At 40.9% G+C, this 17546-nt stretch overlaps 1 protein-coding gene across 2 annotated transcripts in view; it reads right to left on the minus strand.

Moving 5' to 3' along the window:
* ANAPC5 (anaphase promoting complex subunit 5) overlaps positions 1 to 16054 on the minus strand; it is a 42836-nt gene extending 26782 nt beyond the window's left edge. The window contains exons 1-5 of one of the 2 annotated variants that reach the window (XM_007189538.2): positions 15753 to 16054; positions 12336 to 12415; positions 11753 to 11862; positions 10692 to 10884; positions 3928 to 3994 (exon numbers count right to left, since the gene is read on the minus strand). In XM_007189538.2, coding sequence (XP_007189600.1) covers positions 3928 to 3994; positions 10692 to 10884; positions 11753 to 11862; positions 12336 to 12415; positions 15753 to 15959 — 657 coding nt within the window. In that variant the 5' untranslated portion in view covers positions 15960 to 16054. Of the gene's footprint in view, positions 1 to 3927; positions 4016 to 10691; positions 10885 to 11752; positions 11863 to 12335; positions 12416 to 15752 lie in introns of both variants that reach the window. The other variant, XM_057527150.1, reaches the window with a different exon arrangement.
* Positions 16055 to 17546: the final 1492 nt, after the last annotated feature.

Consider the following 17546-nt stretch of genomic DNA (forward strand, 5'->3'; position numbering starts at 1 on the left):
AAACTGTGATTAAAAATCTTCAAACAGGGGCTTCCCTGGTGGTGCAGTGGTTGAGAATCTGCCTGCCAATGCAGGGGACACAGGTTCGAGCCCTGGTCTGGGAAGATCCCACATGCTGCGGAGCGACTAGGCCCGTGAGCCACAATTACTGAGCCTGCGCGTCTGCAGCCTGTGCTCCGCAACAAGAGAAGGCCACGATAGTGAGAGGCCCGCGCACCGCGATGAAGAGTGGCCCCCACTTGCTGCAACTAGAGAAAGCCCTCGCACAGAAACGAAGACCCAACACAGCCATAAATAAATTAATTAATTAATTAATTTTTAAAAAAAAGATGGTAGCTGGAGATGGAAATAAAGATATAAAATATAACTATAAAAAAATGACTATAAATAATATTTGAAAAGTATGTTTAAAAAAAAAAAAATCTTCTAACAAACAAAAGTCCAGGACCAGATGGCTTCACAGGTGAATTCTACCAAACATGTAGAGAAGCGCTAACACCCATCCTTCTCAAACTCTTCCAAAAAATTGTGGAGGAAGGAACATTCCCAAACACATTCTGTGAGGCTACCATCACCCTGATAACAAAACCAGACAAAGGTACTACAAAAAAAGAAAATTACAGACCAATATCACTGATGAATATAGATGCAAAAATCCTCAACAAAATACTAGCAAACAGAATCCAACAACACATTAAAAGGATCATACACCACGATCAAGTGGGATTTATCCCAGGGATGCAAGGATTCTTCAATATACGCAAATCAATCCATGTGATACACCATATTAATAAATTGAAGAATAAAAACCATATGATCATCTCAATAGATGCAGAAAAATCTTTTGACAAAATTCAACACCCATTTATGATAAAAACTCTCCAGAAAGTGGGCATAGAGAGAATCTACTTCAACATAATAAAGGCCATATACAACAAACCCACAGCAAACATCATTCTCAATGGTGGAAAACTGAAAGCATTTCCTCTAAGATCAGGAAGAAGACAAGGATGTCCACTCTCACCACTATTATTCAACATAGTTTTGGAAGTCCTAGCCATGGCAATCAGAGAAGAAAAAGAAATAAAAGGAATACAAATTGGAAAAGAAGAAGTAAAACTGTCACTGTTTGAAGATGACATGATACTATACATAGAGAATCCTAAAGATGCCACCAGAAAACTACTAGAGCTAATCAATGAATTTGGCAAAGTTGCAGGATACAAAATTAATGCACAGAAATCTCTTGCATTCCTATACACTAATGATGAAAAATCTGAAAGAGAAATTAAGGAGACACTCCCATCTACCATTTCAACAAAAAGAATAAAATACTTAGGAATAAACCTACCTAGGGAGACAAAAGACCTGTATGCAGAAAACTATAAGACACTGATGAAAGAAATTAAAGATGATATCAACAGATGGAGAGATATACCATGTTCTTGGATTGGAAGAATCAATATTGTGAAAATGACTATACTACCCAAAGCAATCTACAGATTCAATGCAATCCCTATCAAATTACCAATGGCATTTTTTACGGAACTAGAACAAAAAATCTTAAAATTTGTATGGAGACACAAAAGACCCTGAATAGCCAAAGCAGTCTTGAGGGAAAACAACGGAGCTGGAGGAATCAGATTCCCTGACTTCAGACTACACTACAAAGCTACAGTAATCAAGACAATATGATACTGGCACAAAAACAGAAATATAGATCAATGGAACAGGATAGAAAGCCCCGAGATAAACCCACACACCTATGGTCAACTAATCTAAGACAAAGGAGGCAAAGATATACAATGCAGAAAAGACAGTCTCTTCAATAAGTGGTGCTGGGAAAACTGGACAGCTACATGTAAAAGAATGAAATTAGGACACTCCCTAACACCATATACAAAAATAAACTCAAAATGGATTAGAGACCTAAATGTAGGACCGGACACTATAAAACTCTTAGAGGAAAACATAGGAAGAACACTCTTTGACATAAATCACAGCAAGATCTTTTTTGATCCACATCCTAGAGTAATGGAAATAAAAACAAAAATAAACAAATGGGACCTAATGAAACTTAAAAGCTTTTGCAAAGCAAAGGAAACTACAAACAAGATGAAAAGACAACCCTCAGAATGGGAGAAAATATTTGCAAATGAATCAACGGACAAAGGATTAATCTCCAAAATATATAAACAGCTCATGCAGCTCAATATTAAAGAAACAAACAACCCAATCAAAAAATGGGCAGAATACCTAAATAGACATTTCTCCAAAGAGGACATACAGACAGCCAAGAAGCACATGAAAAGCTGCTCAACATCACTAATTATTAGAGAAATGCAAATCAAAACTACAATGAGGTATCACCTCACACCAGTTAGAATGGGCATCATCAGAAAATCTACAAACAACAAATGCTGGAGAGGGTGTGGAGAAAAGGGAACCCTCTTGCACTGTTGGTGGGAATGTAAATTGATACAGCCACTATGGAGAACAGTATGGAGGTTCCTTAAAAAACTAAAAGTAGAATTACCATATGACCCAGCAATCCCACTACTGGGCATATACCCAGAGAAAACCATAATTCAAAAAGACACATGCACCCCAATGTTCATTGCAGCACTATTTACAATAGCCAGGTCATGGAAGCAACCTAAATGCTCATGGACAGACGAGTGGATAAAGAAGATGTGGTACATGTATACAATGGAATATTACTCAGCCATAAAAAGGAACGAAATTGGGTCATTTGTAGAGACATGGATGAATCTAGAGACTGTCATACAGAGTGAAGTAAGTCAGAAAGAGAAAAACAAATATCGCATATTAATGCATATATGTGGAACCTAGAAAAATGGTACAGATGAACCAGTCTGCAGGGCAAAAATTGAGACACAGATGTAGAGAACAAACGTATGGACACCAAGGGGGGGAAAGCCGTGGGGGGGTGGGGGGGGTGGGGGGAGTGGGATGAACTGGGCGATTGGGATTGACGTGTATACACTGATGTATATAAAATGGATGACTAATAAGAACCTGCTGTATAAAAAAATAAATAAAATAAAATTCAAAAAAAAAAGTTAATATGTAGTTCCTCCTGGTCTAATTATAACCTTAAATGTTTAGTTAAGCCTTTAATCCACGTGTAAAGTACTGAGGTGCAAAGATGAGGTGAAGATCCAGGTCTATTTTTTCCTCTACAGTTAACCAATTGTCTAGATGAGTTTTTCTAATCTGTTTAAAATTCATCTGCAGGGGTGATTTTATCACCTGCATCTAGATCTAAACATTATATCTTTCTGCAGAAAGAAAATTAATAACAAAAATAGGGAAAACTAGAAAAGTAGAGCAAAAATCAAAATTCTATGCTGAAAATAACATGGGAGAAAAACATTCAGCTTATATGACCAAAAAAAAGGAAAAAGTATGGCTCAAAAACACCAGTAAGAAATGTCTGGGGTAAAAGTGTACCAATGCTTGCAACTTGAAATGTATCAAAAAATAAGATGAAATGGTGGCTATATGGGTAGATATATGATAAACAGAGCAAAATATTAATTGTAGGATCTAGATGATGTGTATATGGGCATTCACTATATAATGCTTTTCAATTTGTATTTCTGTTTGAAAATGTCCATGATAAAGTGTTGGGGAAAAGGGAAGTCTTCTAAATCACATTTTTGGGCTGTGTTAGTCACACACCATTACTAAATGAACATGCATTATGACCCTAACAGAGAAATAAAATCACACAGAAAATAGGAAGGGACACATAGCTACAACTGCATTATTAGTAAAGAAAAACTGACCAAGAATAAGAATAATGCTGTTTCACTAATAAACCTACTCACATAACAAATATATGCCATGACATATAATGTCACAGGATTAAAAAAAAAATTCATGACCAATTACAGAACATACCTGTTGAGAAAGAAAAAATTCTGCTTGTTTTTGGGACAGAGGCCCACTGCAAGATACCTCCTCTTCTCTGGAAAAAAACAAATCAAAACTAATAAAGAATTACACAATAGTGAAAATGATAATGCTTTACAAAGTCAAATAGATTCTTCATCAGAAAAGTTAAAAAACTTTTAAAATTAATTCTCTCTTCTCAGGAATAGAAAAGACATGCTTAAAAAGTGATGTTGAATGACCTGCCGAAGTTCACATGATATAATTATGGACAGATGTAGATCTCACCTGTACATAGCCTCCAGCATGATCTTTCTAAAATGCAAGTCTATCGTCCCTGATTTAAAGCCCTCCTGTGGTATCTCATCACCTTCCAGAATAAAGTCTGCACTGCTTAGCAGGGCAGGTGCAATGCTTCCTGAGTGCTCCTACCTCTCTCCTCTGCCTTCTCTTTCTCACCCACACCCCAGCCCTGATGAACTCCTTACAGTCTCCTATCATGCCAAGATGCCCCCCTGCTTCCTCAACCTGCAGGGCCCATTTTCCATCCACTGTTGCACTGTTGTACCATCCGTCATTCAAGAATACCTCAAGTGTCATATCCTCCAAGAATCTATCCTGACCTCTCTCATTTGAGCTCCCACTGTCTCCCAGAGATAGGGATCACTGCATCTAGCACTGCCACACTGGCTGTTCGTACCTATATTTGTATATGAACACCCAGTCCGTGCCCAGGCACACAGTGGGCACTCAGAGTTTGGGAAATGAATGAATAAAAAGTCTCTAACTCCTCGCTACACATATAAGATGGTGCTGTATTCAAGAACAAGAAAAAGAGGCCTTATCTAAGAAATAACCATTTGCCTAGAAGTTTAGATCACACAGAACCAACAAACAAGAAATATACTTATATAAATCTAGACTTGAGAAATCTATACATGCACAGTCTTATTTTTGACAGCAAAGTATGAATAATACCCTTTTGCCACATGACTGAATAAATGGCTTCTCTATACAGGATTACAATAAGTAGAAAAATCAATATTTACTCATCAAAATATTTTTATAAGCACTCTGTGTCTAATACAGCAGTTCTCAAACTGTTTCATGCAAACAATATGTAAACAGGTATTCCAAAAGAAAAAAAAAATGCTGCTGAGGTTAAATCACTTGGGGAAAGCTGTACACCCTCTCTTCCTTGGGAGATTCATGATACACATTAGAGAAATCCAACAGAGAGACACTTTATTCACTTTTGTTTAATGTACCATTTACCAAACTCATTTGAATGAAGAATCCTTTCCTCACATCTCTCAAGAAGCACTAGTGTTCCACAGAAAACACTTTGGCAAGAGCTGCTCTAATATTCTCTTGGTTACATTTCTGATACAAGGCAGCAAGCATATCAGATTCTACAGGTATCGGAGCTGCCAAGGACCAGCCCTGACCAGCATAACAAAGATCAGCGAAATAACAGTGACCTAGAGGGAAATGGAAAGAAAATTCACAGGCCAAGTTCTCAAATGGAAAACAGTTAAGTGTCTGGGCAATAAGAAGCCCTTTTCTCTTAACATATCCTTCAAAGAGAGTAAGCCCAAGGCTTGAAATAAATATGACTGTACACAAAAAGGCTAGAGACAGACAAGGATCTGAATGAAATGGGACACACCACTCCCGGTCCCACCCTCCTCTAAGGTCCATGATGCTCACTGTTACCAAATGCTTTATTTACTTAAACCCTTCCCCCCAAAAAGATTTGAGGTAGCTTATAACACAGGACACAAGAACAATAAGGTTAATAAAACAGAAAGAGAAAACCAGAATCACATAAAGCAAAATTGCTACAAATGAAGGCAAACACATTTGCTATAAATGAAGAACAAGATTGGCTCTGGCTTCCATGGTGGCAACAGTGGCCGACGTGAACAAGCTTGGGAAGAGCAAGTAAAAATACCATGGCCCAAACCATCCTTTTACTGACTCCTTCTTTGCCTCCTCAGGGCCTCAAACACATGCCAGAGAAAGTAACTCTTAAAAAGCCACAAAGGGGGACTTCCCTGGTGGTCGAGTGGCTGAGACTCCATGCTCCCAATTCAGGGAGCCCAGGTTCGATCCCTGGTCAGGGAACTAAACCCCGCATGCCGCAACTAAAAGCCTGGCATGCCACAACTAAAGGTCCTGTACGTGGCAACGAAGATCCCGAGGGCCACAACTAAGACCCAGCGCAGCCAAATTAAAAAAAAAAAAAGCCACAAATGTATTCAATTTAGGAAGGGGGTTACTCCTTTAGGAAAAGGACTCAAGTATACCTTGTTTATGAATTCCATTACCAGTTGAGACAGAATTTTAGACTTACAAGTGCTATACATCAAAGGCATTTAACCTGGATGGGCTTTAACCATCCACGGATGGGCTTTAGGAGCCCATGAACCTTGTAAAACTGTATGTAAAATATGCATTTTTAATGTGGGGATAGTACATGGCATTCATCAGATTCTCAAAAGGACTCTGGAAACTCCTCTAAAGGGCTCAAATCACCCACTATAACTGAAATTTTAAAAATATAACATAGGATTAAACAATCAACAGACTGGGGTGTTTATGCACTTGCGATGCATAAAACACACGTCTAGGTCCCCCAAGAAAATGTCTTAATGGGCTTACAGTCTTGGTGAAGGTTAAGACCAGCCCATGTGAAAAGATGGCAATAAACAATAAATACCAAGAATTAATATGATCTCTGCACTTAGAAAAGGGAGAAATCACTCCAGCTGAAGTGGTGAGGACCCTGAAAGTTGGCAAGGAGTGAAGAAATGACGAGGAAGGAAGAAGGCATTCCAGGAAAGGAAACCAAAAGATGCAGAATGGGAAAATGCCTGGCCTGTTAGAGGGATACAAGCACACGTGGCTGGCTGGGGTAAAGGATCCAAGTTGAGGAACAGAAATTAAGGTCAGAAAGGTCAACTGTGGAAGGCCTCAAATAGCAGGCTGGGAGACTTTGTGAATCTCTGGAGACTTCTGAGCAGGGTGATGACAAGACAAAAGCAGGGGAGGGGAAGGACTGAGATTGGGAACAGTTACTAAACACCCAGGAGGCCATGAGGACCTGAACCCTTCTGAGGTGCGTGACCGGCGCGGTGATCCAACCCCTCCTCCCGACTTGTGTGCTCAGGCCACACTGTCCTCCATCTGTCCCTCCAATATGTCAGCTTGTCCTGTCTTGGGAGCTGTGAGTCTGCATGTGCTCTGGCAACTCTTCTCGGGGCTGGCTCCTTCGTCACCTAGCTCCCAGTCTTAAAGGGCCCTTCCCTAACAGCACCCCACAGTTATTCTGTATCCCTGTGTCCCAGTCATTCCTTTCCTGCACTGACGCTCTCTGAAGTTACATTATTTATTAATTTAGTTACCTCTCGATTACCTGATCCTCCCCACATAACTCCATGAGGACAGGGACTTTCTCCTCTGCGCTGACAACATAGCAGCTAGCATAGTGCTTGGCACACCAGAAGCACTGAATAAGTATTTGCTGAATAAATTAATGAATTTGGGAGATTTATATTAAATCACTGGCAAGTGAAGAAATGCCAGAGAACTTCTACTTTTCTTAGGTCTTTTTAGAAGCACAGAGAAGATGTAGTTCCAGCAGCTTGCAGACTAGTAGCCTCCGCTGCAAACTCACAAGGTGTAACCCTGTAAGCCCCCCTCTCTTATTGCAGGAAACAAATGCTGCCCTGTAGCAACAACGAGCAAATGAAAAGCTGAAGCTAAATGTCAGTCTGTACTTTCTTCTGTAATTGGATTTTTTAAAAACACTTGATAAACATTCGTTCACTGAATATTTATTCCCTCCCTTCTAAATTAATAGGTGGGTCCCCCTTTTTCAAACAGTAGTAATTTCATTGTAGGATGGGAGAGTTGCAAGCTAGTCAGTGTTACTCTGGCCTTTCTAATTTTAATACAAATTTCTAGGGCAAGAAAAATAATTTCCCTGAAGAAAGCAAGATCTAAAAACATTCTAATAACTAAGAAAGGAGGGGAGGGAGGGAGGGAAGAAAGAAAGGAAGAAAGGAAGGAAGAAAATGAAAGGGCTAAAGTGAGAAGCCTCTCATAATGCAATAAAACACTAGAAAAGAACACAGAAAGAAAAAAATGAAATTTTCCTTTTTAAAAGAATCAAGAAATATATGTAAATATACATTATGAAATTTTAAAAATCCTATAACAAGTAAAAATCATTTCTTTTTGGACAAAGAATTATAATACTTAAGTAGAATAATATTTAAATAATACATTTCTTCTATTTCAGTGATGAAATTCAGTTTACTAAATGCACACTATTTTCTGAAACCATACACCTTAACAGTATACACACTATTATTACACACAAATGAATTCTTAGATTAGAATAAAAACAAAATGATGCAGTTAGACCTAATTAAATCAGATTAATTTAGGAGAAAGTCAAACCTAAATAAGAAAAGTTTGAATTTTAACATTTCTGAATAATTGACATTCTGCTACTTTAAGCATATAAAGTAGCTAGGACAAAGATTACATTGTTTCCTGGAAGCCTTCCTCAGGGGAATTAAACAAAATAGAAATTAGAGAAGAAGAAGAATAGTGAATATTTGTCAAATGTTTAAAGGCACAGTTCTAAACACTTCATATAGATTTATCATTTAATTCTCAAAATAACCTTCTGAGGAGGTGACATGAGCCCCATTTTGCAGATGAGAAAACTGAGGTACAGAGAGGGTGACTTGCCCAAGGTCTTAAGGGAATAAGTGGAGGAGCCAGAATTCAAATCCAGGGGTCTGACTCCAGGGCCAGACTCAACCCTACAAGGTACTGCCTTTCCACTAGATGAGAAGCCTCTGTGAGCAACTCTTGAGTATTTGGAAGTACTTACTGGTACTACAATCTTCTTGCTCCCAGAGTATGCTGAACAAATCACATAAGTGTACAAAGGCCACTCATAGGAACTGCAGGGAAATATTCTCTGACTACATACACAGACCACCCCCAGCCCCCAAGGGGGTTAGCCAGCCTACATAGGGCAGGTGGGGCTTACTTCTCTCAGAGTTCTGAACACATTGTTACTTGTAGTGATCTGTTTGGGTGCCAGTCTTCCTCACCAGACTGTGGGCTCCCTGAGATCAGGAAATACAAAACACACACACACACACACACACACACACACACACACTCTTTATGTGTTTTTCCCTCCAAATATAAGTAGTCTATTTGGGAGGTGATCCCAGGTAACAGCTGGGGAGAGGGGACGTGAGACAGTGAAGGGAAGTCAATACAAAGTGTTTTATGGGGCCAGTTACCAGTGTGAGCGATGAATGATGTGTTCTGATTCTCTGCATTCATTCATCCAACACATATTCACAGACATTACAAGCCAAGCACTGAGGAAAATGAGGTGAAATACGACAGAGAAGGGTCTTAGCTCTTGAAGGGGTGCAAAGACAAATACAAATGAGTCTAAGTAAATAAATGCAAAAAGTTACTTAGTGAGGAGAGCTATGGAGGAAATAAAGAAGCTGGAAGTATTTAGGATGAAGGTTACTTCAGACATGTGGTCAGGGAAGGCCTGTGTGAGGACACGGGAGCTGAGATCTGAATGGTGAAAGGGAGTGAGTGAGGTGAGAAGCCAGGGACAGCCTGCCAGGCACCCTGAGGCAGACCTCGGCTTGGTATTGAGGAAACTGAAAGCAAGCCAGAGCAGTCAGACTCTGACAGTGAAGGGAAAGTAAGGAGAAAGAGGTAGGGAAGATGACAGGGGCCAGATCATGCAGGTAATGAGGCCACAGTAGCTCAGATTTCTGTCTAAATTCCATGTACAGTCAAGGAGGGTTTGGGGCATAAGAACACGTGGTGTGATTTACATGATAATGGTTCCCTTGGATGCTGCAGGAAAAACTGATAGTAAGGAGACAAGAGTGGAGGCAAGGAAAGCAGTCAGGAGGCTAGAGCAGTCATCCAGGAAAGAGATTCGGTGCTTAGACCACAGGGGAAGCAGTGGCGATGGAGAGAAGTGAACTAATTCCAAACACATTGAGAAGGAAGGATCGGCTGCATCTGCGGAAGGACTGGCTGCAGGGGTGAAGGAGGGGCAGGACGCAGGGACACGCCTAGGCTTTGAGCTTAAACGACTAGGTGAGCAGCGGCACTACATCGCTTAAACTTTAGGAGGCATTCAATAAATTTTCACTGAATTAATCAATTGTTAATTCACTCTGATATAATGAACACTATCGCTCAGGGCCCCAGCAGAAAACAAATGGCATATTCAAACGGGGTAATTTGAGAAGAGTTTAATAAAGGGCCAGTTACAAAAATAGGGGCAGGGGATGGATAAGCCATAGCGGGTAACAGAGTCCCCAGGGCTGGTAATAGAGGGGCACCTTCTGCACCGGGCCTGGGAAACCTTCCCAGTTACTAGGCCCCTGAGGTATGCAGAGCAGGCCACCTGACAGAGGCTGTGACCCTACAGCCAGCCCACTGTGACCCCGAAGGAAGGGAGCCAGTGAATCAACACCTTGACCTCACTCTCCTTGACCCTCTGGATTTCCCACCAGTGCCTCTCAATCAGAAGTTAGAGGGCAAGGAGCTTACTGATGCAGCCCGTAAGGGTGAACTTCCTGGATCTGGAGGGACAAAAAGATGACAGCCAGCACATGAACTCTGGATGAATGAGGATTTACTGCTCCCGTAATGATGCTATCTCACAGGAAAGGGATTCCCGCCAGAAAAACCCAAGTTACCTTATAGATACATCAAGTTCCTCTTTTTCCATTTTTCTTTCGCTCTCCTCTCTGCTGGCCAGTTCCATATCAGCATCCTCCACCGTCTTTTTCTCACCGTTCTGGAAGTACTGCTGAAGGGCAGTGTACAGCTTAAACACTTGACTGAAAGAAAGCTTACTGTAGGCCAAGATCATGTGACGCAGGAATAAACCTATGAAACAAGACAGAGAGGAGGTGAAGGCATTAACTTGAAATCCAGGCTACAAAAAGTTGATGACTATTTGTTGCGGTTCTTCCTCCAAAATAATCACACACAAAAAAAGACACTTGCAGTTGCTGTTCCCCTCCACATAGAATCTTCTTTCACCACCTTTTACGAAGCTGATTTTCTCTTTATATTAAAGGCTCAGTCCTCCCACCCGCACTCCACTCTTTATCCAGCCAACGTATCCTTCTGTGACTGTTACAACATCTGAAGTGATCCTATCTGTTTACTTTCTACTGTCTGCCTGCTCCTCTGCCCACAACCACAAGAAAGCAATCTCCATAAGAGGAAGTTTCCAGTCTCTCTTAAAGTCCAGAGCCTGGCACATGGAAGATCAATAAATAACTGATGGTAAATAACATAAAGACTACCAGGAAAAAAATACAAGATGGATGGAGCACGGCTATACCGCTAACAGAAAAGCGTCAAGAAACTTCATATATACCCTTGCCTTATAAACTATATCAGTAATCTACTCTTACTTACCTCTCTTCATGAAAGTTTAGTTGGTGACCCTGACTCAGTCGTACAATGTGGACAAGTGAGCAGAAGACTGTGAGAAAGAGCTGAGGAAGCCTAAAAGGCTCCACGACCAGGCTAACACTCTGACGACAGTAGACAAAACAGAAGATGCTTTTCCACAAGACAATTATTTAAACACAGGTCAAAATGGCAAGGCGATGAATACAAACTATAACATGTCCAGCATCCCCACTGTGTGTGCTCAGATACAGCAGAGTAACGACAGATGTGATTTAGAGAGCAGCTCACTTCAGTGAAAATATTCTCTGCTCTCCTTAGAAGAACTTCATACCTACTACACTCGTTTTGTGAACCTCTGGTTCAGTTCCAGAAAACGAATCTGAAAGGTCATCAAAAAATTGTTCCATATCCTTCAATTCGCCTTCAGCCATCAGTTTGATTCTGAACAAGAAAAATGAGGTGTGTATTTTAGGAAGGCCCTTTGAACATCTTCCCACATTTCATATTCCACAATCACCTAAAATAAATCTATTTTAAAAACAATTCAGAGATTCATATAAAATGGTGGCACACAAAACAAATTTGATAATCCAAAACGTCACTCCCATATTCTGGAAAGTATCATTGCTGATGTTTTCTTGATTATAAAATTGCTCAAAGTTACGTATCAGCCAGTAAAAATGAAATTCTCTGCAACAACTAAAAGGAGCAATGTAGATCTGTACAGAATAATAAATTTTGAAGCAGTATGTTTAATGCTATCCATTTTTCAAAAAAAACTAGATACATGTACTTAAGAAAACAACCTAGAATAATAAAGTTTTTTTTTTTAAGGAATTAATCACCATGTGCCCTCTTCTAATTTTTATCTACTTTGACATCTTTTCATATATACAGAAGAAAATGAAGCTTACCTGATCTGTACTGAATTTGCCAGCTGAGGACAAGATTCTTCAATTAACTTGTAAAGTTTAGACAGCGTAATATCTGGGCCCTGGGTAAAGGAGAGATAGAAAGGTTACAGAACAATTTTAAAGAGCTGGAGATTGATAAACATCTACAAACATGAATTCATTTATCAACCTCTCTGCTTTACAATCATTCCAAATATGAAATCTCAAATCAGGAAGAGAAAAAAACCTATCTGCATAAAACGCTAAAGTAATACTTCACATTTGCATAGCATTCTCTTTTAGTTGGAGGAATGACTTAAATGCAAAAAAAAGCGTAGAATCTGTAGTCTGAGGTTCCTTCCTTCTCAGTGTTGCAATCATGGCAAAGCTGTAGCCTCCCTGAGCCCTAGTTTACTTCATCAGTGAGATGGAGATAATAATAACCTCCCTTGTTGTGGCAAAGATTAAGTAAAATAATTCAAATTGTTTTGTAACCTGGAGAACATTATACAAACACAGGGGTCCTATTTTCCATAAACATAATCTCATTTGATCCTCCCCAAAACACTGTAAGGTCGGCAGTCATACTATGTGCCCAAGTCCATAAAAGGTACCATTAGAGACAGAAAGTATGCAACCTCAGCTAACAAGAAGGTTACAACCTAGCTGAGGTTTAAAACTAAACACTGAATATCTGGGGAACAGTAAGTTCAGTAGGTCAATTTTAGATGTGGATGACCCAGCAATCCCACTTCTGGGGCAAATATGTTCCATGTGCATTGTTTGAAATGAAGAAAAACTAAAAAGAACCTATAGGTCCATGAATAAAGAGTTCATTTTTAATTTACAAATTTTAATATTAATTAAAAGCATGAGTTAAATTATGTTTCTTTTCTTACTTTGGAAAACAATGCAGTCGTTGAAAAGAATGAAGTAGATCTACTCAAATATGCTGACAAGAAAAGATCTCCAAGACTTGTTAAGTGAAAGGAATAAGCTGTAGAATAGAAGTAGCATTCATGTAAAAAAAAAAAAAAAAAGGGAAATTAAATTAAAAGGATATATGTATATATACTTATAACTATATGCATCTACCTATCTACAGATACACACAGCAAAAGGTCTAGAAAGATCCATTCTGAACTGTTACTCAATAAATAGTTGAATGGGGCTTCCCTGGTGGCGCAGTGGTTAAGAATCCACCTGCCAATGAGGGAGACACGGGTTCGAGCCCTGGTCCGGGAAGATACCACATGCCACAGAGCAACTAAGCCCATGCGCCACAACTACTAAGCCCGCATGCCACAACTACTGAAGCCCGTGCTCCTAGAGCCCGTGCTCCGCAACAAGAGAAGCCACCACAATGAGAAGCCCACGCACTGCAACAAAGAGTAGCCCCCGCTCGCCACAACTAGAGAAAGCCCACAGGCAGCAATGAAGACCCAATGCAGCCAAAAATAAATAAATTAATAAATAAATAAATTTTATAAACAAATAAATAGTTGAATGAAGGAACATTAACCGTGATAATCTCTAAGAGGGAACAGGATTAGAGGGCCTGCATTAAACCATAACCTTTCACTCCATCAATTTTAGCATCATTTAAAGTTTTTACAATGAATCTTTGTGTATTAGTTGAGTAGTTAAAAATTAGCTAATTTTTAAAGCCAAACAATAAGCAAATAAGTAAAGGCTGGAATTTTGCTAGACGAATCCTATATACACATTGATTAAAACTACACAGTAGGGGCTTCCCTGGTGGCGCAGTGGTTGAGAATCTGCCTGCTAATGCAGGGGACACGGGTTCGAGCCCTGGTCTGGGAAGATCCCACATGCCACGGAGCAGCTGGGCCCGTGAGCCACAACTACTGAGCCTGCGCGTCTGGAGCCTGTGCCCCGCAACAGGAGGGGCCGCGATAGTGAGAGGCCCGTGCACCGCGATGAAGAGCGGTCCCTGCACCGCGATGAAGAGTGGCCCCCACTTGCCGTAACTAGAGAAAGCCCTCGCACGAACCGAAGACCCAACAGAGCCAAAAATAAAGAAATAAATAAAGTAGCTATAAAATTAAAAAAAAAAAAAAAAGAAATAGGGAACTATCATAAAAAAAAAAAAAAAAAACTACACAGTAGAGGGAGTTCCCTGGTGGCCTAGTGGTTAGGATTCCGGGTGTTCACTGCTGTGGCCCGGCTTCAATCATCCCTGGTCAGGGAGCTGAGATCCCGCAAGCTGTGCAGCGCAGCTCCCCGCCCTCCCGCCCCCTGCCGCCAAAAGAAAACAAAACAAAATAAACTACACAATAGTTAGCCAGGCAAAAAAAACAGAAGGAGAATCCAAGACACAAAAAACAGCAAGGACAAAGGCAGAAAAACACACAAGTTAAGACACCAGAATTATTGTTTTGTTTCTTTTCTCTATCAAATTTTTTAGTATTATGACTTTTATTTGAATAATGGGGAAATGCACTTATAATAGTAATGTAGCTAGGACTGGGAGCTGCAAGTTATGGGCACCCCACTACTTTTACTTAACTAACTGGGCAAGCCACTTAACCTGTGTCCTCAGTACCCCTTCTCCCCCTGCCCCAAAAAAGGTGATGGATTTAAAAAAGCCCTTTGTAAACTATACAGTACTAGGCTTTGGGGATACAAGGGTGAACAAAAGTAGGACAAAGTAATGCCCTCATGTAGGTTACAGTCTAGTAGGGGAGAGAGACATCACTCATATAATCACACAAATAAATGGAAAAACCACAACTGATACAAGGGAGAGTGCATGACAGATCCCTATGAGATTAAAATGAAAATAGCTAAAATTGACTGAGCATTTACTATGTGCCATACACTGTAAAGTGTTCCCATGGATCTTCTAACTTAATACGGCCACCACATGACAGTTTCTATTATTGCTTTCATTTTACAGAGAGAAAGCAAAGACCCAAATAAGTCATGGAACTTGCCCAAGTCGCACAGCGGGTAAGTGGTGGAGCTACAACCTCAGTCTGCAAAATGAAATAAAACATGTAAAGTGCTTAGTACACAGTAAGTATTCAATCAATGTTGGCTGTTACTTTTATGTCATTGTTACCACTTATTACGGTCCTCTAAGGTACAGAGCCTGTAGCTGTGTCTCCAACGATCAGGCCTACATGTAGCCTCATTCTACAGAAGACGGAGGATCTGAGAAAATAACTCTTCTCCCAGTCACTCAGCTAATAAATGTTGGAGCCAGATATAAACTGCCCCCCAAAAAATGCATGTAAAGTGCCTGGTCCATCGTTAAGTACTCACTAAGTGTTAGCTGGTGGTATTAACTATATTTTTCGCGATCCTACACGGCAGAGAGTGTGTCCGATGAACCCCCTTGCCCCCAGCCAAGGAGCTGTCCGGCACAGAGCAGGTGCTTAGTAAGGGTTTGCTGAATGAGCAGAAGCCCCTCACCTGCAGCAGCGGCAGGAGCAGCTGGTTGAGCCTCCGCCGCTCCATGAGGCTAACGGCGCCCTCGCCAGTGCGGCCCATCTCGTTCAGCAGCACCAGCACCGCGATTTTATACGGCGTCACCCAGTCCTTGATACCGAACACGTTGGCGTGCACCACCCCATTGGTCATCATGGGGTTGAAGTAGAGGCTCTCGTGGACGCTGGCCATGGCGCCCCAGGACTAAGTCCAGGAGCCTTGGTGCGCACCGCAGCCAGGTTCCCACTCAGAGAACGCCACCACCCGCCCTAGGCCTCCGCCCGCCGGCGCCGTATCCCAGGAAACTGGCATCCTCCCGACGGCACGCCGTCGGCCAATCAGAGCAACCAGACCAGAGCACGAGGGAGCAGTACAGCCAATCAAAATGCCTAGAAGTACTGTGAAGGGTGGGGCAAAGGCGGTGCACCTAAAGACTGAGTCCCTACAGAAACTCTTGCGGAAGGAGAGCGGGTTCCCGGTCCAAGTGGACTGGCACCGAGTGAAAGTGAGTCGAAGCTTGCGGGCAAGGTCTGAACGGCCAGGAGGGCTGCCCAGTTTGTTCATTTAATTTAAAAATAATTAAAATTAAATTCAAAAATGATTGCGTTTAAAAGCAAAGAAGTTAAGGAATTCTTTGGTGGTCCAATGGTTAGAACTCGGCACTTCCACTGCAGAGGCTCGGGTTCCATTCCTGCTCGGGGAACTAAAATCCCGCATGCCGCGTGGCACGGCCGTAAGTAAATAAATAAATGTAATGGCAAGTCTGCCACTGAGAACAACAACAAAAAAGCAACGAAGTTAAACTTGCACCTTTAAAATTTGTATTTAATTCATTATGCTAATTTTTAAATTCAAAGTTTGGAAGTTTCATTTAGCTCTTTTTTAATGCGCGAATAAACATATTTTTCCTCGGTATTTCACAAACGCCATTTGCAGACAGCCAGGTCAGGTTGCAAGTGGCCATGTATCCTTACGTGTAATAGGAGATAATTGTCACCTCCGTGTGGTGAATCTCTGTTTCCTACCTAATATTATATTCTGGCATTCATGGCCCTCAAACTCAATCCCTAGACAATAGTTTTAATCTGAGTTTTCACAACTTCCCTTCCATTCTTCTGTACCTTTCCCAGGACACTTACTTCTGTACAGTCTAAATTACTACTAATAATGATTTGCTTTCCGTACTAGTCTACATGTCCCTTAAAAGAAATACCACCTGCTCAGGGGAGTTCCCTGGCGGTCCAGTGGGTAGGACTCTGCGCTTTCACTGCCGTTGGCCCTGGTACAATCCCTGGTGGGGGAACTAAGATACTGCAAGCTGCGTGGTGCGACCAAAAAATAAAACAAACAAACAAAACACCTGCTCTTCAACTCTGGTTACACACACTATGCCTAGGGCCTGGTTTTTGTTGTCTCATTTGCTCTTTGTTTAATGAATCATGAATGAATATGTGGTTTTAGTTCACACAAAAAACCACAGAAGGAGGCAGACACATATAGGCTAAATAACTGGGCCAGAAGTCATTGATAGCTTGGAATACAAGACCTAACTTCCATACCTTGAGAACAAGAACTCTGAACATTTTAGACATATGATTACATGTATTTTAGACCTACAACTCTGTACATTTCACCACATTCAATTCTTATGTAACTGTTTTTTTTTTTTTTTTTTTTTTTTTTTGGCTGCGTTGGGTCTCCGTTGCTGCATGCAGGCTTTCTCTAGTTGCAGAAGCGGGGGCTGCTCTTCGTTGTGGTGCGCGGTCTTCTCACTGCGGT

This window comes from Balaenoptera acutorostrata, chromosome 13 (assembly GCF_949987535.1).
Source record: "Balaenoptera acutorostrata chromosome 13, mBalAcu1.1, whole genome shotgun sequence".
NCBI lineage: Eukaryota > Metazoa > Chordata > Mammalia > Artiodactyla > Balaenopteridae > Balaenoptera > Balaenoptera acutorostrata.